Genomic DNA, 26,523 nt, shown 5'->3' on the forward strand with positions numbered 1-26,523 from the left:
GTTAAAGATCATTGCCAGAGCAGAATGCTAGAAAAATTTTTAAATACTTTTATTTTCTTTTGGTCAATAATTGGTTAAATATCAATAAATGAGGAGTCATTCTAAGTTAAAATCCATTGGTGCTAACAGATCAGGCTGTCTGAAAATACCAGCTTTCTATCCTAAAATGCACCAAACATTGATGTTATTTTTTTTCTTTACAAAACTCAATCATGTTCTGCAAAGTCAATAAGAATTTTCCTTTACAAAACAACCAAATTAAACATCATGAATAAATATTTGAAACATAAAACTTTCTGTTCAAAATTACTCTATTCAGCATTAAATAACTCAAAAGAGGTTGACATGCAGTAAATCAAAATGACCAAAGCTAGTTAAAATCCATTTTGTATTATGCATATAAAATTAAAAAACAAATTACTTGAAATGTGTCAACATACTGTGAATAATCAAAACAAAATGGCAATCAAATTTGACCTGATGTTGTGTGATTTTATGTATTCACATAATGTTGACACCTTTCAAGCATGTTTTCTTTTTCAAGTTTGCATTCATAATACTAACTAGATTTTAAACAAAAATGATTCCTCATTTAACAATATATAAGAAGAAAAACAACATAAAACCATTAATAATGCGTAAACATTTTTCCTTGCATTCTGCTCTGACTGCAACCTTTAAAATTTACTCAAATGTGTACAAAAAAGCAAAGATGATCCTTTTATTTTTTATTTTTTTACTAGTGGTGGTAATGGGGGGGGGGGCTTTGCCCAGTCGTAAAATATGCTTAAATATATTTTAATTTGTCCAGATTTCGTATATATTTAGTCGTGATTCAAAAGTAAAAAAAAAAAAGTATTTGGGTACCATTAGCTAGAATCAAAACTGAAATCAAAGCTGGTGACGGGACACGCATATAAACTGATTTAAAATAAACTAAGGTGAATATACCAAATGTATAACAATTTTTTTCAATTTTGACCCCTTTTTGACCCTTTAATAACTTTTAACCGACTGAAGACCCATAAAAGAACGGTCCATAAAAAATTCAATCATTTGAGACCCCTAGTACCGCTCTGCGGCTTTTAGTTTCGAAAGAGTTTGAAAATATGGAGTCAGATAGACATTATTCCTTTTATATATTAGATTACGACAGCATCAGATTTATTGCTAAGGGTGCTGGAAGAATAGTTGGATCGTTTTACTGCTCTAGACTGTATGTCACTCTTGATGCAATCCTCTATCTGTATAAGAGCCTTACATGGCCTAAGATGGAGTACCGTTGCCGCAGCTGGGGAGGTGCTGCTAAAAACCCTGTATCTTCTCAACCGAATACAAAATTCACTTCAAAATCAACTCGGCAATGTCCTCTTCCCTTTCCTGTCGTCACTTCTCACAGAAGAGACGTTGCTAGTCTTTCTCTACTCTATCATTATTTCCATAGTAACTGCTCAACTGAGCTCCAATCTATGCTGCTCTCACCGCTAAAGCATTCACAAAAAAAAAAATAAAAGACTCATTTAGTTACATCCACTGTAAAATTTTTCTATCTTCCTCGATATACCTACGACTAAACGGAACTTCCATCAGCAAAGTTTCTTCCCAAGAACAACCCGATTGTGGAAAACAATATCACACAGATGTTTCTCGGCTGATTACATTATGGTGGTTTTCAATCTTACCAAATTCTTATTGAGCTGTACTTTTAAGTAATCCAATTTTGCCCAGATTCACTGATGATCTGTAATCCGGAAGGTGTTTGTCTCACCATCTACCTGACATAAACCATTAACACTTGTCCTCGAGTGACCTTTTGGTCTTGATGAGCGGTGACTTAGTGTTATGTATTTGCAACTGGTCGTTCAAAATACGCTTTTCAGTCTATATAGCTAACATCTACTTTTGATGCTGTTTCAAGATATATACACTCTGACAGTGAGTAAACACAACACAGTTAATCTATAAAATAATATACACTAGAATCCCGAGATATAGTGGCCCTAAGATACGTTTTTTTCAAGTTACAATGTTGAATACAATGTTTTTCCTGCCCCTGGTTACAGTATTTACCCTGCCTTACAGTGTTATTTATGATGTTATTTGATTATATACATGTGTATTATATACTGTACTGTATTTTGTTACTAATTTTTAATGCTGTATCCTGGCATACTACTGCATCGTTTTTATTCCACACTGGCAAACAACTTTGGATTTAAAGTTAAAACTGGTGTTTTGACATCTCTTGAAGGTGTGCAGTTGGTGCGGATGTTTACGGTCAAGAAAATGTGTCAGCTTGTTCTCGCTTTCTGTTTGTGACGCTTTATATAAACATTCTTTTGCTTGGAATGTTTACTATTTCCTATTGTCTATTGTTTCAAATCCTTTGACCGATATCTTCTCACAGTTCTCTCTGATTCTCTCTCCTCTGATCTCGAGTGCGTGGTTCAGTGGGGGAAGAGGTGGCTGGTTACCTTTAATGCATCCAAAACCAAACTGCTATCCTTACATCATCAACGCTCTGATCCCCATCTGGCATCAATTGTGATGGATGGCTCTCGTCTGGGTGAGGCCCCGTGTTTTGACAAGCTTCTGGGTTTGACCTTTACTCCTGATCTGAAATGGAACACATACATCAAGTCTGTTGCCAAGGTCGCTGGAAAGATGGTGGGATCCTTCTACCGCTCCAGAAGATATCTCACTACGGATGCAATTCTCTATCTATATAAAAGCCAAGTACGTCCAAGGATGGAATACTGTTGCCATATCTGGGCAGGAGCTGCTAAAAACAGCCTATTCTGCCTTGACAGAGTACAAAATAGACTTCGTGGCTTAGTGGGGGATGCCCTTTTCTCTACCCTGCAACCTCTCTCCCACAGAAGAGACGTTGCGAGCCTGTCCTTATTTTATCGTTATTTCCATGGCAGATGCTCGTCTGAACTCCAATCTCTGGTCCCCCCTCGCCAATCTTTCACGAAAAACACCCGTCTAGCTGAATCCACTGTGAAAAATTTCCCCCACTCTATATCTGTGCCTAAATCAAGACGCAGATTCCATGAACAAAGCTTCTTTGTTAGAACTGCATGCCTGTGGAACTCTGTTCCGTCTGCCTGCTTCCCTCCGGACTACAACTTGGATGTCTTCAAGTCCAATGTTAACAAATTCCTAATGAACCGCCCCCTTAAGTAAACATTTCAGCAAATCTCCTCCTCACTAACGTAATGTACTTGCAATAACCCTTATCCCTGAGTGGCTTCCGGGCCTTGATAAGTGGTGATCACTGTGTAAAAAAAAAAAAAAAAAAAAAAAACATATTTCTGGGTCAAATTATGCATTCCAATAGACAATGGTGAAAAGTCTCGCATTCCACACATGAAATCAATTTGCGTGGGTGCTAGCCATCAAATGCTACTTTTCCCAGGGTCACCTGCCAATCCAACATTGGTACAAAAAAAAAAAAAGCTTTAATATGAAGTAGGAGTATGTTAGGTTTCTGTATTAAGTCCGTTGCTTTCCATTTGTATCTATGGAACATTGTCTAGGAAGTTTCATACAGGTTGTTCAGAAGAGGTGTTGTGTAATGAATGGTTGCTACCTGCGAAACGATGGAAGATGTACTTGTTAAATTATTGTAGCAATGCTATGTAAAGTAAAGTATGAAAGTGAATAGTACCAAAGTGATGAAGAAGAGTTGGTGTTGGAAAGCCTCCAGGAATCGGAAAATTCATCTATGTTTGTAGAAAAGGGAGCTGAGTGAAACGCAATGGTTGTGTGCATTTTATCAATGGCCTGTCAAAGTTATGCTTTGAAGGTACTTTAGAAGACAAAAGAGGCAGAGGAAAGAAAAATGGAAGATGGAGAGAAAATGTTTTTGATTGGACATCGATCAACAGTTGGGTGTCCATCAACAAACTTGCCCTGGATCGAAAAATAAGTCACGTTGGTTCGCAGTCCTCATCAAGCGGATGATGCGACTGATGATGATGAACACCAGCCAGCTTACAAAGTTAAGGATGACTGTGACTGGGTTCAAATCCCCCAACTGGCAGTAATTATCACCTACACTGATGATTACATAAGCATGAAACAAAAAATAAAACAAAATAATATCCACCATCAACCAAATTACTTTCCTACCCCCTCTATTTGATAAAATCAAAAGCAAAACCCTTAAACCTTTTGGGCATGTCAAACGATCAAGCACCGAACTGTCAAAGTTATGCTTTGAAGGTATGTTAGAATGTAAAAGAAACAGAGGAAAGTAAAAAGAGAAGATGGAGAGAAAATGTTTTGGATTGGACAACTCTCAATAGTTGGGCGTCCATCAACCAACTTGCCCTGGATCGGGAGGAATGGCGAAAAATAAGTTAGGTGAGTTTGCAATCCGCACCAAGCAGAAGATGTGACTCTTGAACGATTATCAAGCTTTGGGTATACAAGAAATGCAGTGGAATTAATGTTAGGTTGAAAATATAATCGGTTCGTGTGTAAAAATGGATGAGAATTCAGATGTGTAGAAAATATATTTGGATGTCGAAGCTGTTGAGGTTGTTAAAAAGTTTTGTTACCTGCATCGTATGATTGATCCACAAGTGTTAGGTGCAAATGGTAGAAGTGGGGAGATTTAATTCAAAGAACTTGTACCATAGCAAACTAGTAGAGCATTACCATTGTTGACCAAGGGAAGAGCCTACTAAGCATGTATATGATAATGTTTGAAAGTGAAACCTGGCAATGACAGTTGAGGACATATGTTGCATGGAGAGAAATGATATGAGAATGTTACGATGGATATGTAATGATTCTTTAAGACAGGTTTAAACTTAATGAGAAAGACTAAAACTGAACAGTATCAATAGGAGACTTCATTGGTTTGGTCACATTGAATGTATGAGAGTCACTGTTTTAATAGATGTAGAACAGTTGAGATAGCAGAGGAAAACATTGAAGGAGATGTAAGAATGCATTTGTTAGATAATGACCTCACCAGAGATAAGTTAGTTTGGAATTCAATTTCTTAAAACCATCCAAAACATGCCAGCACACTGATACTGTTTGAAAAAATATGAACCAACAATTTTCTCCCTCCAGCTATGAGCAACATAGCAACTTGTGTTCAATTAAGCATATGCAATGAACTGTTTACTATGGGTAATTATTTTGTCTTAAAAAAATCAAAAATATCTTTCAGTTCTTGATCAGGATTGTTTATTTTTTTTTATTTATTTATTTTTTATTTTTTATTTAAACTTTTTTTTTTTTTTTTTAATTTATTTATTTTTTTTTTATTTAAACTTTTTTTTTTAACTAGAAATCTCCATTTCACACACCAGCTCTTAATGGCTGGTGCCAACAAACTCCTTTAAGAACTCCTAAAAGTGTTCGGCGGTGTCCGACTTCAGTCACAGGTGGAAGAGTGCTTGGGACTCCTGATTACTTAGCCCCAGAGATTCTCTTACAACAACCTCATAGTAAGTTTCTTTTTCTCTTTTTCTCTGTTTTTCAATTTTATTGTTGAATACTGACTCTTTTTTTGGTCATGTCATGTAAATGATAAAACAAAAACTTTTTTTTTTTATTCCCATTTAAAGCTTTCTTTTATTATTGGTGTTAAGTCTGTCTTCAGACTCACAACTAATTATTACCTTGTTATAATGTTGCCAATTCAAGTATGAATTTTTTCAGCCTTAAGCCTAATCTTGTTTTTAAATATGTAGTCTCAGAACTTATGTGTGCTGCATATACAGTGGCGCCAAAAAGAAAGTTTGCACTTGTCATTTTTTTCAAAAACTGCAAATTTAAGCTAAGTTGAATGTAACTGTTTAAACAACCTATACCTCATTTGATTTGCCTTTTATTCCTCTATAATTTTACCTGTTCAAGTTTGACTTTTAAATGAAGTATCCAAGTGTTCACGTCAACTTAAAAAATTAACTTTTTAGACAGCCATAATAAAATAGAAAACATAATTATATTTTGGCAATTACAGATGATTTTTTTTTTTTTAAATTCCCCAATAACAAGCATAAGGAGATTTGCAGTTTATAGAATTTAAGAAGAGTAAAATTTATTTCAACATCAAAACAGTCTTCACAAATTTCACATTTTACAGGTTGTATCAACAATAAATTTAATTTTTCTTGTGTGTGCATATGTTTGGTATATCTGATTGTTTAGCAGCCAGGGTAGATGATGCAAAACTAAAGAGCATGTGTATGAAACCTGAAACCTTAGCAATCAATTGTGAAGGTGTGTGGATTTGTAAGGTGTTTAATCAGACTCTGTTGTAAAAGGTAGGCCTTGGTAATCACACGAAGTCATTTTAACTACAACTATTTCTCAGCTAATCATGTTCTGATCAACTGATGGTCTTAAATATCACATAAAGTTGCACAACAAAATAACTTAACTGCCTACTAGACACTGTTCTCAAGTATCTAATGTCTGTACATAGGTTTGTCAGAATCATCTGGTATGAGGATACTTCGCCCTACAAATAAACGCTGACTAAATATTTAAAATAACATGAAGTATTTGAAGCCCAAGTAAAATCCACTATGCATAACTTTCCTACACTGGTTTATATATAGATTAGTGCATCTTCTCTTAAGTGATATTGCCTATACTAACAACACTTAGCTGGATATTCCACCAGACTAGATGAAATCTTGTCCTGGAATCCAGTAAGATCAAGATACACCAAAAGAAAGATATACTATAACAAAGTTTACTGGTCAATAAGTGAGAGGAAGATTAATATTTCTTACTTTTTTACAAATTCAACGTTTGTGACGGAGATTTTAATGGAATATTCAAATATCTATGCATTTTATATAGAGATCAAGTGTTAACCTCTGAAATGGGCTCTTGGTTTTTATTTATTTTTTTTTTTTTTAGAACTTTAACTGAAGTAAAATGAAACAAAAATGCAGAGGCTTGGTTAAACAGTACTTTCTAACTTGAACTAGACTAGCAATCGACATGAGTGTCAAGTATGCTCTTTTTTTGTTCTTTTCTATTTTCTTTCTGTAAATGAAGCCGTTGATGGGTGTGAAGATTTTTCTTTTAAAAAATACATACAAGTAAAAAATTGTTTCCAAGGGAGATAACTATGTACAATCTCAAGAGAATGTTCTAATTTCGTAACATATATGAAAGGAAAGAGACAATTTATTCAGTTTTATTTATTTAAAACTACTATTTGTTGATCTTTCTATCCTAATTGGGTGCTTCTTTAGCTAACAATCGGCGGTAACTACAGTAAATATGAATTTAAATAATTTTTGTTGTTCTTTTCTATTTTCTGTAGATGAAGCAGTCGATTGGTGGGCATTAGGTGTGTGTATGTTTGAATTTCTTACTGGTGTCCCACCATTTAATGACTCAACGCCAGAAAAAGTCTTCCAAAATATTTTGAATCGAGGTAAAAAATATAAATTTCTTTGTTTATTCTGACGTTTCTGGATTTTTAGATGAGGATTGGTTATTTGTATTATTTGAATTCATCGGACTACTGTTCTCATCTTGAGTGTGATTTTCACAATGTTTTGGTTGATGTAACCTCTGACCTTCTTCAGGTGTATCTTGTCGAATACAGGAATGTTTCTCGGGAATTTGGATGGAACCCGACAAGCAGCTAAATCCCACCCCTACACAGTAGAGACTCCTAGATGTAAGAAAGCCTTTTATTCCCCAGAACTGCTAGACTGTGGAACTCCCTTCTGGGATTCTGCTTTCCCAACTGTACTGACATGCAGAAGTTCAAGTGTAATGTGAACAGACATCTTGCTACTCATCTCCCTTCATAATATCCTTGCAACTTATTGTTCCTGATAGTAGCCCCCTACTTCAAAGTTGCACTGTGCCTTGTTTGGGGTGAAAATGTGATTTAAAAAAAAAAAAAGAAAAAGCAAAACCTTTATTGACTTCACGGGGGAAGCATGCTGTTGTCCCATCAGCCATGACTGGATAGAGGTCCTAAGTAATTCGCAATTGTATTTTTGCTCGCCCACACTGAGGATTAAACCTTCAACCTTCAGAAGAGAATATCACTTTTTATAATTGATTTTTCCAAGTATTCTAACCACTTCACCCTGGGTCCTTGCGGACAATTCTGGTATGACTTTCGGAATCTTAAACTTAAATATTTACAACTAGAAATGTTTTATTTCTAGTTGTAAATATCGCTATTTATTACTAATTATTACTATATATTAACATATATCTATCTACATATTAATGTTTTTAATTGTATTATCTATTGTTTCTAATTAATGGTTCCCATATCGTATTAAATTCTATACTAGGTCTACTTAATAATTGGTTATTTTCCAGCATATGTGCTGCCCTCGTGAAGTAAATAAAGGGTTCTGCTCAAAATTCCTTTGAAATTCCCGAGTTTAACCGAAACATTTCCGATACATCTGATACAAGATACACCTGAGGAAGGTCGGAGGTTACACTGACAGAAATGTTGTGAAAATCACACTCAAGATAAGAACTTTGTTTTTTGTTTTATTTTTTGTATATATTTTTATTTTTTGTATATATTTTCATTTTTTGTATATATATATATTTTTATTTTTTGTATATATATATTTTTATTTTTTGTATATATTTTTATTTTTTTGTATATATATATTTTTATTTTTTGTATATATATATTTTTATTTTTTTGTATATATATATTTTTATTTTTTGTATATATATATTTTTATTTTTTGTATATATATATTTTTATTCTTTGTATATATATATTTTTATTTTTTGTATATATATATATTTTTATTTTTTGTATATATATATTTTTATTTTTTGTCATGTGATGCTCTAGACTGTGTCCCCCCCACCCAAGCCATGACTTCAGAGAATATGAGGAAATGATACACTAAAAATGAAAAGCAATCAGAAATGTGATAAGGTTGTTTGATAGTTTCCACTAGTGATGGGAGGCTTCCAATATTTTTTTGGTCCCGATACAATTATTGATTCCAATTTCAATTTTTCAAAACATTTTCACTATAGTTTTTAAACTTTTTTTTAGGGAAGGGGATCAGATTACCATAAAAATTCAAGTAATATGTGCATATATTTTCACAAACGTAAAAATGTTCTTATGGGAGTGATCTAAAAAATTTTGTTTCTCCTTATTCCATTAATATGAGCCATAGAAAAGTTCTAACAAAATGATTTAAAAAATCGTTTTTGGCATTGGAAAATAGCCACAAATTTTTCCGATATTGATTCCGATAACCTAAAAAGTTCTTTTTTTTTTTTTTTTTTTTTTTTTTTTCCTAATTCAAATGAATCCTTCTGACAATAGTTTCCAGATTGGCAGGGAGTCGCTATTTCTGCTTATCAGTCACCCTGAGACAAAGATAAATATATTTAGGAGGCAGAGTTCAATTTAAAGCAGACAGGAAATCAGAGTAGATGGAGGCAGATCTGAGGAGGCAGTCAGTTTGGTAGAGATTTAGTGGATGGTGAGATAAGCTAACGACTTCGATCAAAGAACAATGATGCCCTCGACAGATAAATTATCTTAGATCTTAACTGATGTCATTTCACTAACATGAGGACACTAGGGTTTAGGGGCCTTTTTCTGCGACAGTGTCACACACATTCAGAGTACAACGGACTTATACACAGTGTATATCAGAGTTTTTGTTTTCTCTTGTAAGTTTGCATTGTTTTGTTTTTGTATATTTGTAAACCACTGTTTGTATCCTTGATGATGGTCAGTGCGATAGACGACATGGCTAGGATGAGAGATGACCACTAGAAAAAAAATCATAGCATATAAACGTTGGGGTTAACGATCGTCAAAAAGTGGCATGTCATTTTGAAGCCATTCTATCTTTTTTTTTTTTCTTTTTCATTTTGTCCAGACATTCCTTGGCCAGAAGGAGAAGAATCTTTGTCTGAGAATTCCTGTTCTGCCATCGAAGCTCTTTTAACAATGGATCCTCTTAAGAGACCCAAAGCTGAAGGTATGTTTGCTTTTTGTTTCTTGAACTTTTTGTGATAGGTTGAGTGTTAGATTTTATAGTATCTCAACTATTTAAATGATTTTTTTTAAAGGATGTTTTTTTGTGTGTTTTGGGTTTTTTGGTTTGTTTGTTTTTTTTAAAGCAATATAATGTAATTTTTTTTTTTTTTAAAGCAATATAATGTAATTTTTTTTCTCCATCGCTTGTACGCTTTTACAAGTATTTGAAAATATTGAATAACAGTTTTTATTTATTTTTTTTTTTTTTCAATAATTTTCTTTAAGTATGTAATAACCAGGAAGATAGACATGATATTCTGGTTACCAATGCCATATGTGGTGCAGAGTGCTGGACGGACAACAGACTTGTTATCTCCAAGCGAAGATTCAGCATTGTAGCTAAGCGGTGACACAAACTGGGCAAGTCTATGGAAGATCATGGCCAAATTAAATGTTCTGACAAATTCATTTCACTCATGAAACAATCTCATGACGGGATGATGGCTCATGTCATAGATGATGGAGAGGCTTCCGATGATTTCCAAGTCAATCGTGGTGTCAAACCGGGATGCGTACTTGCACCAACGCTCTTCAGCATGATATTCTCAGCGGTGTTAATTGACGCATTTAACTAAAAAATAAATAAGCATCAACTGGCTAATTGTTCAACTTCAAACGCTTTAGTGCTGTCACTAGATTGAGGCTACCATCGTACGAGACCTTTTATTTGCTGATGACTGTGCCCTCAATGCCAACACAGAGTTAAACATGCAATGTATTGTTGATCAGTTTTCTAAGCAATGCGACAATTGCGTTCTGATTAATATAAACAAGACCGAATTAATGTATCAGCCTGATCCTGGAAAAAGGTATGTTGAGCCTCAGATCTCAATTCGTGGAACCAACCTAAAATCTGTAGACAAGTTCATTTACTTGGGCAGTATCGTGTCAAGGGCACATAGACACAGACAAGTTGATTGCAGGATAGCCTAGCTTGAAATTTATTTATTTGACAAAAAAAAAATTAAATTTTGGTACTCCTTGGGCGTTGAGTTCCATGGCGACCAATAGAAAAAAATAATAGTCGCTCCCTTAGTCTCCCACCTCACCCCGCGCGTAACATATTTTATTTACTGACGTTGCCGTAACTAAATGATTATCTGTCACATTTACAAACATTTATTTATTTATTTTGAAAAAAGTTTTACTTTTTATGAATATTAAAAGAAAAATGGGTACTCATGCAGAGAGTGATCCATGCTGAAATAATAACGTTATTATTTAAAAAGCCATTCTTAACATGGGGGGGGTGTTTTGTACCTATTCTGTACTTTAACCTTGCAATTGATTTTTAAAAAAAAACACGATTTAAAAAATAGCGCAGATCACTCTCTGCATTAGCACCGAAAAATGTTACTAAACATTTATTAATAATTTCTCACTTTTTACAAACATTTGATTTTAAATTTCTTTTTAAATGACGACTTTTATCGACTTTTTTTTTAAATATCCCCCCCCCCCCAATGGTGTTTATTCCAAAATCCGTTGTTAATATGGAGAGGTTGGGGGTGTTTATTCTGAAAGCCGTTCTTAACATTTGTGGAGGTGGATCTAATGTAAAAAAAATAAATAAATAAATTTAAAAAAAAAAACTAAATCATTTACTAATAACTTCTCACTTTTACAAATATTTTTTAATTTACATGCGCAGATGAACAAATTGTTTAATAGTGCGAAAACAAAACATTTAGGTCCACCGCCACAATTTTCTTTTTTAAATGACGACTTTTATTGATAAATAAATTTACTTCTCCGCAACTTTTATTGATAAATAAATCTACTTCTCTGCCACGGGCACTGAACCCCTCCTTTTTTTTTTTAATAGTATTTTCGAGTGGGTATGCTGACAACAAATATCAGTTAAATTTTGCAAATAGTCCCCCCCCCCTCCAAAAGTGGTGTTTATTCCGGAAGCTGCTCTTAATATGAGGAGGTTGGGGAGGTGGGTGATTATAAGGTGGACCTAATCTAAAAAAAAAAACAAGTTGTTTATGCGCACATAAGACACTATTTTTTTATTAACTTTTTTTTTTTAATTTTTAATTTAAAAATTAGTAAATTTCAATGAATAGAATAATAAATCATTTATCATTAATATGTGTTTTTGGTTTTGTGTTGAATGAAACTTTCTTTTTTTTTCATTACAACAATAATGAACCAATTTAAATCTTCCAGCATGCGTTTAAGGGTTACGAAATTATCAATAAATCGTTTCGTTACTAAGCCAACGTCAGTAAATAAAAAAAATGTTACATGCGCATGCATTAGCCTTGACTGGGAGGGGGGGGGGCTAAGGCAGCGACCATTAAATAATTATGCTGGTCGCCATGGAACTCAACGCCCAAGGAGTACCTAAAGTGGCACTTATGCACTTATGTTACCGTGCTATTTTTTTAAATAGTATTTTCCTGTTAAATTCAAATTTTACAATATGTTTTTCTTTTATTAATTTGTTAAGTGAAAGTACAGATAACCCGGTCGGTTTCTAATGCGAGGAAAATCTAGCCCCCCCCCCCCCAAAAAAAAGGGGTACTCTGGATAATAACAAAACATTAAAATTGCCTCAGTCTCGAAAGATTTCTTCTCTACTGAACGAGGAAAAAAACGGTGAAGTGTAGTTCACCTTCTGTTTCTCTCCCCCTCTCTCAATATCTCTCTCTATCCATCTCTCCCTTTCCCTCTCTCAATCTATCTTTCTCTCTATATCACCCTCTCCATCTCTCTTTGAGCCCCTTTCTCTCTCTAACTCCCTCTATCTCTCTCCTTTCCTCTGTTTCATCCCTCTCTGTTTCTAACACTCCGCCTCTCTCTCTGTTTATCTATCAATCCCTTTATCTCTCTATCTCCTTCTCTATTTTCCTCTCACTGTCTCTTTTCTATCTATATATCTTCCTCTCTATCTGTCCATCTCTAATCCCTCATCCTATTTTAGTCTCCTAAATTAATTACAGTGAATAAGGCATTGTCAAAACATGGATAAATCCTATTTTAGTCACCTAATTTACTGACTGTGAGAATAGAAGTTATTTGGAAATTACTGCTACCTTGAACAGCACCAGAAGTAACTGGTAAAACCTTTCTAATTAAATTGATTTTGGCAGCCATTTGGTAACAAAATGACATAGCCTTAGCCCTTGCTGCATGAGGAATACCTGCGACCTTGCTGCCAAGTAGAAGAATTATTTATTCTACTTTAAAACATTCAACTTTTCAAAAATCTCATCTTCGACATCTCCAAAACATCCAATATGGGGGAAAATATTGCAGAAATGCAAACTTATTGTTTAGGATGAATGCACAATGGTACGCAAAAAATCACTTGAGGCTCTTGGTCGATCCTTGCAAGATTTGCGTGGCAATGTCAGACCATTTGGGAATGCAGTAATATTGCTTGCAGGAGATTTCAGACAAATGTTACCTGTTATTCTTCAATCAACACCAGCAGATGAAATAAATGCTTGCCTCAAATACTCTACTTTTTTGTTTCATGTGAAGACATTAAACTTAACTCAAAATATGCATATCCAGTTGCAGACTGTTCGATCCGCACAAAAATTTTTGCATCACTTGTGGGAAATTGTGTACGAAAAAGTGCCAGCTGATCAGAGTTAAGGGCAAAATTCTTTGACTTTTAACTTCAGTAATTTCTGTAATTTTATTTCATCAAAAGAATAGTTAGTTTAAAAGGTTTTTGCAGATATTCAAATTATAAGAATTCCATTTGACTGAGTGAATGAGCTATTCTTGCAGGTCAATACAAAGATGCCCATGAACTTAACGTTATTATTCAATGTAAAATTCCAAGTGAGGTAGTCAAATACAAATCCATCGACACTGTTGTGAAAGCAGATAAAGTGGTTAATTATCCAACAACTATATTTGCCAGGGATGCCACCGCATGTATTGCAACTGAAATTTGGTGTACTAATTATCATGTTGTGAAATATAAACCAATCCAACCTTCTGGTACTACCAGATCAGGCTGCCCTGTGGCTTCCTGAGACGAAATGCACCTACATTGACGTTTTTTTTGTTTTCTGATCTTTTTTGTAAAACTTAATTATGTTCTGCAAAACCAAAAACAAAAACAACAGCCTATTTCCCCCCCCCCCCTTTTTATTTTATTTTTTCCTAACTTACTCCCGGTCCTGGATATGACCTTAAACTACATCCGATGGTGAGGTCCGGCTTACGGGCTTGGGGAGTGTGGAGCCACCTCTTAATTGCCATTGCTCCCAGGTCCACCCTGACCCGGAGTGGTAGTACCTGTTAGGGTCCCAACTATGGGTTAAATAGAAACAGATTTTAAAAAGGAAAAGAAACAACAAAAAAAGAAAGAAAAAGAAAACAAATATATTCTATTAAATTATCTATTTATTTATTTATTTTTTTGCCCTGTCGGTAGGGCATGAGAACAAACCGACTGCCCCCCTGCAGAGGGTAAAAATCCCTCAATGGGGCAACCAGTTAGCCGTGGGTTGCTACCCGTAAAGTCTTAGGACGTGATCCTGGTGATTGAGCGAACCTAAACCAGGATACATGGAAGTTTAGGCACCGCAACACATTACTTTGGCCCTTACTTCGATTAGACGGGCGGTCGGAGAGGCCCGATCCGACCAATCGGCCAGTCACGCCAAGCCCCACCATATATTGCCCATTCCAAAAACTCACTACTAATACAACACCCCCCCCTCTCCCACAAATAACCCTACTCCCTAATATATGATGGAAAGCGGTGGCTGAGGGTCAATCGATTAGGTGTGAATATCGATGACAAGACTGTAAACCCCTCAGGATTGCTACAGATCCCATAGCAATATCAAGAGAGAACAGATAATCATTATGATACCACCAAAGTCGGTTATATCATCATTGTATCCCTGTAGAGGCTGGGCGAATGAGTTTCCCCCCAGGCTCTTCCCAAATACGACTCCGAGGTGGGTGGGGAACAAAGATGACGAAAAAAGAAAACAAAATATATGGCTTATTCCTCCCAAAAACCACCCAACCACCCAAAGAGAACCCACTCTGATGTCTCTGACATCAGTAGCTCTGACGAAGAGACGATAAAACCAAGGAACTCAACATTCGTAGTAATAGAATCAATGGAGGAAACTCCTTTGAGAAAAACTATCACCTTTTAAAATTGAAAAAAATCTTAAAACTCTAAAACCAAAGTCTATTAAAAAACAATTTAATGGCAGCCTACTAATAGAAACCCATAACGAAGAACAAACTAAAGAAATATTGAAACTAAAATTATTTGAAAACATCAAAGTCAAATGCTACAGACATCCAACCCTAAATACCTGCAAAGGAGTAGTGAAAAGCCACGAACTTGCACTTTGTCCCTTGGAGGAAATCAGGACAAACTTACAGAAACAGAATGTGTTAGATGTTCGCAGAGTTCAAATTAAAAAAAACAGTGAGAAAATCGATACCAATACATATATACTAACTTTTGATTCGCTCACCATACCCAAAGAAGTGAAAGTCGGATATATGGAAATAAATGTAGAAATTTATATTCCAAACCCCCTCCAATGCTTCAAGTGCCAGAAGTTTGGACACCATCAAGATCGGTGCACACGATTACCAGTGTGTGGAAGATGTGGAGAAAGTGGCCCACACATTGACTGCAGAAAAGATTTCAAGTGTGCCAACTGCCTGGGAAACCATGGCGCTGGCTCTAGATATTGCAAAATATGGAAAAGAGAAAAAGAAGTGACCAAACTAAAACATATAAAGAATATATCCTACCCAGAGGCCAGGAAAATCATCGAAACTAAAACATATGCAGATGCAACAAAAAAAACTAATCCAATCAACAATCAAAATGGTCATATACATGTAACGGATACAACTGACAAGAAAATTGATGTCCTAAGCAAACTAATAAAGGAAATGAAAGAACTATTAGAAGAAATGAGGAAAATGAATAGTGCAATGTCTGCAACCAATCCAAGGATAATATTAAGTAAAGACACTACTGAACCACAAAAAGAAACAAAACCACAAATCATTTCTACAAAAGCAACCGAACAACCATCAAACACATCACAAGCCAGAAAAGAATCAAAAATCCCCCCAGACAAAAAAAAAAACAAACAAAAACAGGAAAAGAAAGATCCCGATCTATATCTCGAACAGGGACTCCGACAGAAAATAGATTTGAGGGATTGGAGACAATGGAAGTTGAACACAATTCCAAATGATGAACAAAATATTACAATGGAATATCAGAGGGATAAAAGCAAACCAAAATGAACTCACATTATTAATAACAAATATGAGCCCAGCACTTGTCTGTCTACAGGAGACCTTTCTGAAAGAAAATAATACCATCAACATAAAACATTACACATCTTACAACTACATAAATAAAGATACGGACAGAGCTTCTGGAGGCACATCAATACTTGTGAAGAATGAAGTCCCTCAAAGACAAATAAATATAAACACAAACTTGCAAGCAATTGCAGTTTCAGTGACTCTACATAGAACTATAACACTTTGCTCAATATACATCCCTCCAAAAGATACAATCAACGAAACTGAGATAACTCAATTAATAAAACAACTCCCTAAACCCTTTTTTCTACTAGGAGATCTCAACAGTTACAATGTAATATGGGGAAGTAAAGAAACAAATAAAAAAGGAAAAGAAATAGAAAACATAATAAATAAAAATAATCTATGCCTCCTTAATAATCAAAACTACACCTATATGTACCCAGCAACAGGTACTTTCACCGCCATTGACCTTACCTTATGTGATCCTTCCATATATATGGACTATGACTGGAAAGTACACAATGACACCTGTGGGAGTGATCATTTCCCAATCATCCTGGAAAGTCTAAGTACTAGCACTAAACAAAAAACACCCAAATGGAACCTACATAAAGCGGATTGGGAAGACTTCCAGGAACAGTGCAAAAACCAATTAATTATCGAAAAGAATGATGAAGATGACCATTTGAACTACTTCATTAAAACACTGACAAACAGCAAATAATACCATACCGAAAACAACCAAAACCAACAATCACAACGAACCTTGGTTCACAAAAGAATGCAGAAAAGCCATCAGAGCTCGACGAGCTGCCTTGAGAAAATTCGAAAAGTATCCAACAAGCGAAAATCTGGATTTCTTCAAAAACAACAGAGCAAAAGCCAGACGAATCATAAAGGAATCCAAAAGAACAACTTGGAGAAATTATATATCCAAAATTAATGTGAATACCAAGGCGAAAACAGTTTGGAACATGATGAGGAAAATAGAAGGAAAGTGTAGTAGTACACCAATCTCCCACATCTCTAAAGGCAACAAAATATACACCGATCAAAAAGACATTTCCAATAACCTGGCAGATAATTTATCAAAAATTTCATCATGTGACAGACAAACAGAGAAATTCAAAAAGATTAGAGAAAAGGAAGAGAAAAAGAAAATTCTATTTAAATCACAAAATACTGAAAAATACAACCAACCTCTTACCTTGCCTGAATTAAAAGAATCGCTAACCAAATCCCATGACACAGCTACAGGGCTCGATGAAATTCCATATGAAATCCTCAAAAAACTTCTAGAAACCTCAATGAAATACCTACTTGAAATTTTCAATATTATATGGTCCAGTGGAAACGTACCCGAGACCTGGAAAGAGGCCACAATAATACCAATCCCCAAATCTGAAAACTCAAACCTCCAATCCCAATCAAGTAACGTCTCAGATCCATTGAATTTCAGGCCAATAGCTCTAACAAGCTGCATTTGTAAGACCATGGAAAGGATTATAAACAAAAGACTAATCTGGTTCCTGGAAACAGAGAATCTTATTACAGAATTTCAAACAGGATTCAGGAAAAACCGAAGTTCAATAGACCACATAGTCAGACTTGAAACCTTCATCAGAGAAGCCTTTGTAAGGAAGGAACATTTAACAGCAGTGTTTTTTGACATGGAAAAAGCCTACGATACTGTGTGGAAGTACGGTGTTACAAGGGATCTGAAGGAGCTTGGACTAAAAGGCAGAATGCCAATTTTTATTGAAAATTTTTTAAAAAAATAGACGGTTCAGAATAAAGGTTGGCACAGCTCTCTCGGACTTGAAAGAACAAGAGAATGGAGTACCTCAAAGGAGTATACTGTCAGTGACCCTGTTCAGTATCCGAATTAACAACATTGTAAAAAACCTTAACCCTGGGGTAGATTGCTCCCTATATGTGGATGACTTCCTAATATGCTGTAGATCTAGATATATGTCTATAATAGAAAGGAAGCTTCAATTGTGCTTAAACAAAGTAATGAGATGGACGGAAGAGAATGGATTTAGATTCTCCAAAAGAAAAACGAAATGCATGCATTTCTGCAAACTAAAGAACATGCATAATGATCCTGTCCTAACCATGGAAGGAATGCCCATACCCGTTACTGACCAGTACAAATTCTTAGGGATTTTATTTGACAAAAAGTTAACATTCATCCCACACATAAACTATCTGAAAAAAAAATGTAACAAAGCTGTAAATCTTTTGAGAGTGGTAGCACATACCGATTGGGGTGCAGACAGGGAAACACTCCTTAAACTTTACAGAGCACTAGTCCGCTCAAAGCTAGACTACGGTTGTTTCATATATGGATCAACCCGAACATCATATATAAAAAGCCTAGACCCTATTCACCATACTGGCCTAAGATTGGCCCTAGGAGCATACAGAACTTCCCCCGTGAACAGTCTATACACGGAAGCACACGAACCCCCACTAGATCTAAGGCGAGAAAAGTTAGCCCTTCAATATTTACTGAAACTGAAGTCTTGCCCAAACAACCCTGCATACCAATGTACCTTCCATCCTAAATATGAAGAACTCTTTAACATGAGAAGAAAAACTATCAAAACGTTCGGGCTCCGAATGAAGGAAAGCATTGAAGAATCGAAAATTCCAATCTCCAGCATTCACAACTTCATACTGCCTAAAACACCCCCATGGACCATGAAACAAGTTGAAATAAAACTCAACCTAAACAAAAAGTCCAAATCTACCACAAACCCTATTGAATACCACGACGAACTTCAACATTTAAAATTACAATATTCAGACTACACCTTTATCTACACAGACGGGTCTAAAAGCAACAATCACACTGGATGTGCAGCAACGTACCATAAAACCACAATGAAGAGAAATCTTCAAAATGAAGCATCTATATTCACTGCAGAGACTATAGCTATCGATCTAGCACTCAACATAATTTCAGAGGAAACCACCAAAAACTTCATCATTCTCACAGATTCTCTATCAGTCCTATTATCTATACAAAATCAAAAACAAGAAAATCCACTAACAACAAAATTAATAGAAAAAATCAATATCCTTTCAACTACTAAAAACATTATTCTTGTCTGGATCCCCAGCCATGTGGGGATCAAAGGCAATGACAGGGCAGATATAGCTGCAAAAAGATCTTCTCACCTTCCAACTGACAATTTTAAGATTCCACATACTGATCTTAGACCCCAGATAAAAGCATACATACAGGAAAAATGGCAACTGCGGTGGAGTCAGCAAGAGGGCAACAAATTATACTCAATCAAACCTGAACTTAAGGAACGATGTCCGGACATCAAGAGATCACGCCGAGAAGATGTGATACTGACTCGGCTGCGCATAGGGCACACCAACTTTACTCATTCTTATATACTAAATGGAGAATCGGCGCCAGAGTGCATCCTATGCCAGGAGACACTCACAGTAAAACATATCCTAGTTGGGTGTGATGACCTTGCCCCAACTAGAAAATTATATTATACAGAAAGCAATATGGAAGACCTTTTTGAAAAGGTCAACTCAGCAAATATTCTAGCATACCTAAGGAAAGTAAATTTATATAAGAAAATTTAAGGAAATTTAAAGTCACCCAAATATACACATCCATGTATAAATACAACATTTAATTTCTTAGTTCAATTTTATAAAAAAAGGGAGGAAAGGCTGAAAAAGTCATTCCCCCCTTCCCAATAAAAAAAGTTTAAAAAAAAAAAAAGGACTCCGGCATTAAATGACCACATAGGTTGATATGCCGTAAAACCAATCAATCAATCAACCAATCCAACCTTTGCAATAGCACATAGCTTGCAGTAAAAAAAAAATAACAAACAATATCATAGAAACAGCAATCTTAACAGGACCTTTCACAGATGAATATATCTTCATTCCATGCATTCCTATGATTCCACCGGATACATCATTACACTTTAGCAAATTGCACTTTCCAATTTTATTGTCGTTTGCAATAACCATCAACAAAGCACAGGGAACAATCTTTACAATTGTGGGCCTTACAGTTACACACTGACTGATTTTTCACATGGACAATTTACGTTACATATTCAAGAGTCACCAAACCGGAAAATCTCTATATCAGCTAAGAAAATGGAACAACAAAAACTGTGTACCCATGCAAAAGTGAAAATTAAACCTATAAGAAACATGCTTTTTCTCATTTTGGAACTTTTTCCATTGTGCCAATGTAAGCCACAGCAACGCGTGGCAGGGTACAGCTAGTGTTTATATAAGAGTGCTCATTAACATAGAGGTTGAATAGAATGGATATTTTATCAAATGTAACTGTAAAGAGAAGATATTGGCTTTGAAGCGGTTTGGATGCCCTATAGCTGAGATCAAAATATTTTTCATATGTATAACTGATGTTTTTTTTTTGTTTTTTTGTTTTTTTTTACTTGGGAGACACCACTTATCAAGACCAAATGCCACTTGAGGATAAGGATTAATGAGTGTAAAATGGTAGTGGGGTAATTGTTAATGATGTAAGTTGGGTACAATTTGATTATTTAAGAGGACGGTTCAGCAAGAAATTGTTTACATTAGACTTGAAGGCTACCATATCGAAGGCCAGGAAGTAGGCTAGTGGAACAGTGTCCCACAAGTGAGCAGTTCTAGGAGAGAAGCTTTGTTCATGGAATCTGCATTTAGAATAAGGCACAGATGGAGAGTGGTTAAAATTGTTGATAGTGGTTGTAACTAGGAGAATGTTTTTGTGAAAGTCTGGCAAAGGGAGACCATATGTTGGAGCTCAGACGAGCACTTGCCATAAAAATAATGATGGAACAATGTCAAAGAGGGTGCAGGCAAAAGAAAAGGGCAACACCTACTAGGTTTCAAAGCCAGTTTTGAACTCTCAGGATAGGGCGCGCCGAGCAGCTCTTGCCTATATGTGACAACAGTATTCCATTTTAGGACGTACTTGGTTCTTAAACAGCAATAGAAAGATCTAACCATTTATCCAGCAATCTTGGCAACAGATTTGATGTATGTGTTGAATTTCAGATCAGAAGTGAGGTCAATCTCAGAAGCTTGTCAAGACATGGTGCTTCCCCAAGACGAGAACCATTTTTTTTCAATTGAGGCCTGATGGGGGTCAGAGCGATTGTGATGAAAAGAGAGAAACCTAGTTTTAGCTGCATTAAAATCAGGCAGCCACCTTTTTCCCCATTGCACCATTTTATAAATAAAACTATCTATACCTATACTGATATAGTTATATAAAGAAAATATCATCCACTCTCCAATGAAACATGTGTAAAAGGCAAGATAATAAAAGTGTAAATATTTCGCTAAATTAAAAATATGTATGAAAATAATTTAAAAGAAAAAAGAAAATAAATCTTTAATATAAAGCTGAATGTGTGTGTTTGGTCATGAATAGGCTCCTATATGGTTGACTATTATAGAAAACTGATCACATATAATGATAGAAGATGTACCGAGACACAGGAATGGGTAGTATGTTTGATCTGGCATAATGATGATTCATTAAAATTGTGAGGTCTGCATACGCGCCTGGTCCACAAAGTATGGAAATAAAAAATGAAAAAAAAACGTTTACAAGTGTTTTTGATATAGATGTACATAATAATATTTTGATAAGTATGTTTTAACTTAAATAGGGATGGTATAATAAAATTGTGAGGTCTGCATTCGCGCCTGGCCTCCATAGAATGGAAATAGGCACAAACTTTAATGAAGACTTTTCATATCTATCTGCGTAAGTATACTTTGATAATGTTTCAGTTTGAAGAAATATGGTATAATAAAATTATAGGGTGTTCATTCGCGCCTGACCTCCATAGAATGTAAATATGTCACAAAGTTTAACAAGGTTTTGTTTAATATAGATCCACAAAATATTGTGATAAGTTTTTCAGTGTGAACAGGTATGGTATAATAAATTATGGGGGTTATCTATTTTATTTTTACTTTCATCATATTTTGCTTTGGTTTTGATACCCTGAAATTCGAAGCTATCTCTTTACAACCCTTCCTTTTCATAACCTATCATACTTTCATAAATCAGTCCATTTTCTGTAGGCTGTTTTTGAACTCAGTCAATGACAGGTACTTTTGCTAGTAAAATATAAAAATGAAAAAAATTTATGAATGCAAATTGATTCTATCTTTTGGTATTTGGAATGAAAAACTTCTGGTATATATATATATATATATATATATATATATATATATATATATATATGTTATTTGTTTTTATTTTTTGTGATACATCTTGAATGAATTCAATTATTTACGAAAGTGCATTTTTACCTAAATGAGAGTTGGGAATAATTTTCCCTTTAACCAATTTGATACCCCCACATGGGGAGCGGTATATGTATTATTTTTAAAATATAATTATCCACTGACATGGGTTTTGTTGTCTACGACTCATTAGAGTGGCTGAAACACATATCAGTGGATAATTATATTTTAAAAATAATATATATACTGCTCCCCATGTGGGGGTACCAAATTGGTTAAAGGGAAAATTCTCAACTCGCATTTAGATAAAAATGCACTTTCGTAAATAATTGAATTCATTCAAGACGTATCACAAAAACATATATATATATATATATACTTCAGAATAAAATTATCTAACAATCAACTGGTATGGAAACTTGTGATTATAGGTCTTACAAAATATTATTGGCAGTAATATTCTATAAGGACTATATATATATATGTGTGTGTGTTTGTATACATGGAATTATATAAACATCAGAAAAACATAATTTAATCTACGTTTCAACAATATTAATCTCAACGGTTCAAGACTGAGAAGATGATTAATATCGAAATGTAGGTTAAGCTGTAGATTTTTCTGGTGTTTATATAATTTCACTTATAATTACTCTACATATGTATTGAGCACTAGTGAAGAAATATTTGAACTTAAGTCCTCCAACGAGAAAACCACCATTTTCTTCATAAATTCCACCCCAATCATGTCAACAGCAACAAAGCATTTTAACTCATGCTGTAACAGTGCATGGATACGTGTATGCAAATGCCAGTCGTATGCAAAATACATCACGGTAAGGAAAAAAAGTATAGAAATATGTGCACAGATAGACGAGGGCATTTGAAAGGTCAGAGAAAAGGAGCACGATATTTTATGTGGGGAAAAAAATGAAAAATATGTTGTTGTTGCAAAAAAAGGAGATAAGTTATTACTTTTCCTTTGTTCCTTGTGACGTACTCTGCTACGTGTTGGATCCCAGATGTCTACATGTTAAAACATGGGTAAAAGTATACAACCCTACAAGAAACTTAGACAAAGTATTTCCAGATTTAATAGCGCACAACAATAACAAAGAAATGAAGATGCTTTTCTTGTTTGAATTTTAATCTTTTTTCATCAAAAGCATAAAAAAACTAAAACATCATAATATTTTCAATTTTGACTGCAACCGAGCTAACAAACCAATCCACTAAGAACCAACATAGATGTTCTGTTTGTTTTGTTTTCACAATAATAAATGCGTATAACTGTTTTCTTTGTTTTAAATAAATAAATATATATATATATATATATATATATATATATATATATATGTTTTATAACGTCACACACAGAAAATTATTATGTACACAAGTTTTATGTACATGCCTCCCCACAAGGACAGAATAAACATAAGTATTAATAAAAATGGAGAACATAACAGATTTATCAATGTAAAACTTTTAAGCAGTTCAATTTGTAGAACATCAGACTGAAAATCTCATGCACTTTATTTGTTAAGCGTTTATTATCATTTAGTATTAATGAAACATTTCCCATTTCTAAAAGATGTTAAGATATTCGTTTAAAAAAACTTGTGATGAAGCAGACAAAAAAATGTCCTTTTTTATGATGAGTAGATATGTAATTTGGGGAGGTCGTTCTATTTATTGGTTTTCTCCCATTTTCTTAGATTTTTGTTCTTTTGTTTTTTTTTTGGTTTTTTATCCATTTTGTATTGAATTCTGTAAAAAAAAAATCATCTCATTATTTACAAAAAAGTTTAGTTTTTTATTTTTTTTATTAGGCCAAGGAGTCTAAAAGATGTACTTTCAGATAAAGAGTCCTTGGCCATTGCTATTGGTGGTAGACAAGGTTTCTTTTAATTATTGAAGGAAACAAGCTTAGTCTTGGTAGCATTGAATGTGACCATCCATTTTTGTCCCCATTTCACTACAGATTGGAGGTCTTCTACTGGTGTTCCCGCCATTTACTTAGATATGTTTTCTGTTATAGAGCATGGTGTCATCAGCAAATTTATTCTTTTAATTGAATGTTTTGTCTTCTGAAAACCATTTATTTTTTTTTTTTTCTTTTATCTATTTTATCTTGTTTTTGTTTTTACTTTGTCTTTTTTCCTTTTTATAATTTTTCTTTTATTCAAAAAAAAAAATTTTGTCTTTTCCTAAAATTGTAGATATGATGAAAATGAAAGTGTTTGAAAATATTCATTGGAATCAACTTTTAGACGAACCTGCTCCCTTTCAACCGCAACCCACTGATGGCACAGATACAAGTTATTTTGATGGTAACCATTCATTCGCATTCCTTTTTTTCCTCCAACCCATTTCTTGTTTTTCTTTTGTTTTGTTTTTTTCTTTCCATTTCTTTTACATGTTGTAAATGTCTCTTCCCGAAACGATCAAACCGATTGACATGTTTAGAAGATTTTTATCCAATCTTTTGCTAAGGTTGCTGTAAAAATGGTGGGATCATTCTATCACTCCAAAAAGTACATAACTCCAGATGCAATCTTCTACTTATATAAGAATCAGATGCATTCTCGGATTAAGTAATGCTGCTACAGTTGAAGAGGTTCCACTTAGAACACTCTTTCTTTCCACGAGAAAGTCTAAAATCGATTTTACAATTTAGTGAATGGATTATCTTATTTGTTCTCCGCACCCCTTTATTACAGAAAAAGATATTGTCAGTCTTTGTATGCCTTATCAGTAATTTTATGGAAGGTGTTCGACTGAGCTCCTATCTCGGTTTTTTTTTTTTTTTTTTTACACAGTGATCACCACTTATCAAGGCCCGGAAGCCACTCAGGAATAAGGGTTATTGCAAGCACATTACGTTAGTGTGGAGATTTGATGAAGTGTTTAATTAAGGGGGCGGTTCATTAGGAATTTGTTAACATTGGACTTGAAGACATCCAAGTTGTAGTCCGGAGGGAAGCAGGCAGACGGAACAGAGTTCCACAGGCGTGCAGTTCTAAGAAAGAAGCTTTGTTCATGGAATCCACATTTTGATTATGGCACAGATATAGAGGGTTACCTCTTATAAAACATTTACAGCAGGTGTTACGAGTGGTATAATATCTACCGACGAGTTATTTACGGGCGTCGTTTCCATGGTCGAGTGAGAGAACTGCCGACTGTCAACACGACGGTTCTAGGTTCAATCCTTGGCTTGGGAGAGATGCTAGTCTAGCGGCACTGATGAGTTGTGATACAACAAAACAGGACTGTATGTCGATGACTACAAATATAGTTTTTATATATATATATATATATATATATAAGGCGCTGTATATAAAGTATGTTGGGCATATGATGAGTTGTGTATATAGTGAAGTTTCTTCCTGTCGTCTAATGTTCATAAATCCATTGTGGATGTGTGTGGTATGTGTTACAGGACATTTACAATACAGATAACACGAAAGGGACAACTCAGTTCTGAGTGGTTATGCATCTTGCTAATAATAGAAATCATACCTTTGTTCATCCGGATCTTGGTTAATGAATCTGCTAAAAGCTGAAATGAACATTTGTTCTAAAAAAAAAAAGACCAAGAATCTTTGGTTATATTTTAGACAGTTTTTATTTCACTAATGTTTCCTTGTTGGAATATTGCATGCTTGTCTTAGACTCTGTTTCACCTCCGTACAGGGCCATTACGGCCCTGTCTCCAACACTCCACTCGTTCGTCTAGCCGTCTCTCTAGCTCTGTCTCCTCTTAACTCCTAACTCTTTTATATATGTGTCTATTTGTCTAGATACTAAGAAAATGATATATTTTTTTTTAATAAATATAAATGCTTTCTTTCGAAAATAAAAAAAAAATTCACTTGTTTTATATTAGACCTAGTATATGGGGCTGCCCGCAT

The 26,523-nt window shown here is 34.6% G+C and overlaps 1 protein-coding gene across 1 annotated transcript in view; it reads left to right on the plus strand.

Annotated features, from left to right (window-relative positions):
• The window catches only part of LOC145292867 (serine/threonine-protein kinase greatwall-like), a 93,793-nt gene that overhangs the window by 62,418 nt on the left and 4,852 nt on the right, over positions 1–26,523 (plus strand). Inside the window, exons 11-14 of the mRNA XM_080138975.1 lie at positions 5,312–5,471; positions 7,310–7,423; positions 9,888–9,989; positions 24,829–24,939. Coding sequence (XP_079995101.1) covers positions 5,312–5,471; positions 7,310–7,423; positions 9,888–9,989; positions 24,829–24,939 — 487 coding nt within the window. The remainder of the gene's footprint in view (positions 1–5,311; positions 5,472–7,309; positions 7,424–9,887; positions 9,990–24,828; positions 24,940–26,523) is intronic.

The sequence above is a fragment of the Euprymna scolopes genome, chromosome 14 (assembly GCF_053919585.1).
Source record: "Euprymna scolopes isolate OS-2025 chromosome 14, ASM5391958v1, whole genome shotgun sequence".
Lineage (NCBI taxonomy): Eukaryota > Metazoa > Mollusca > Cephalopoda > Sepiida > Sepiolidae > Euprymna > Euprymna scolopes.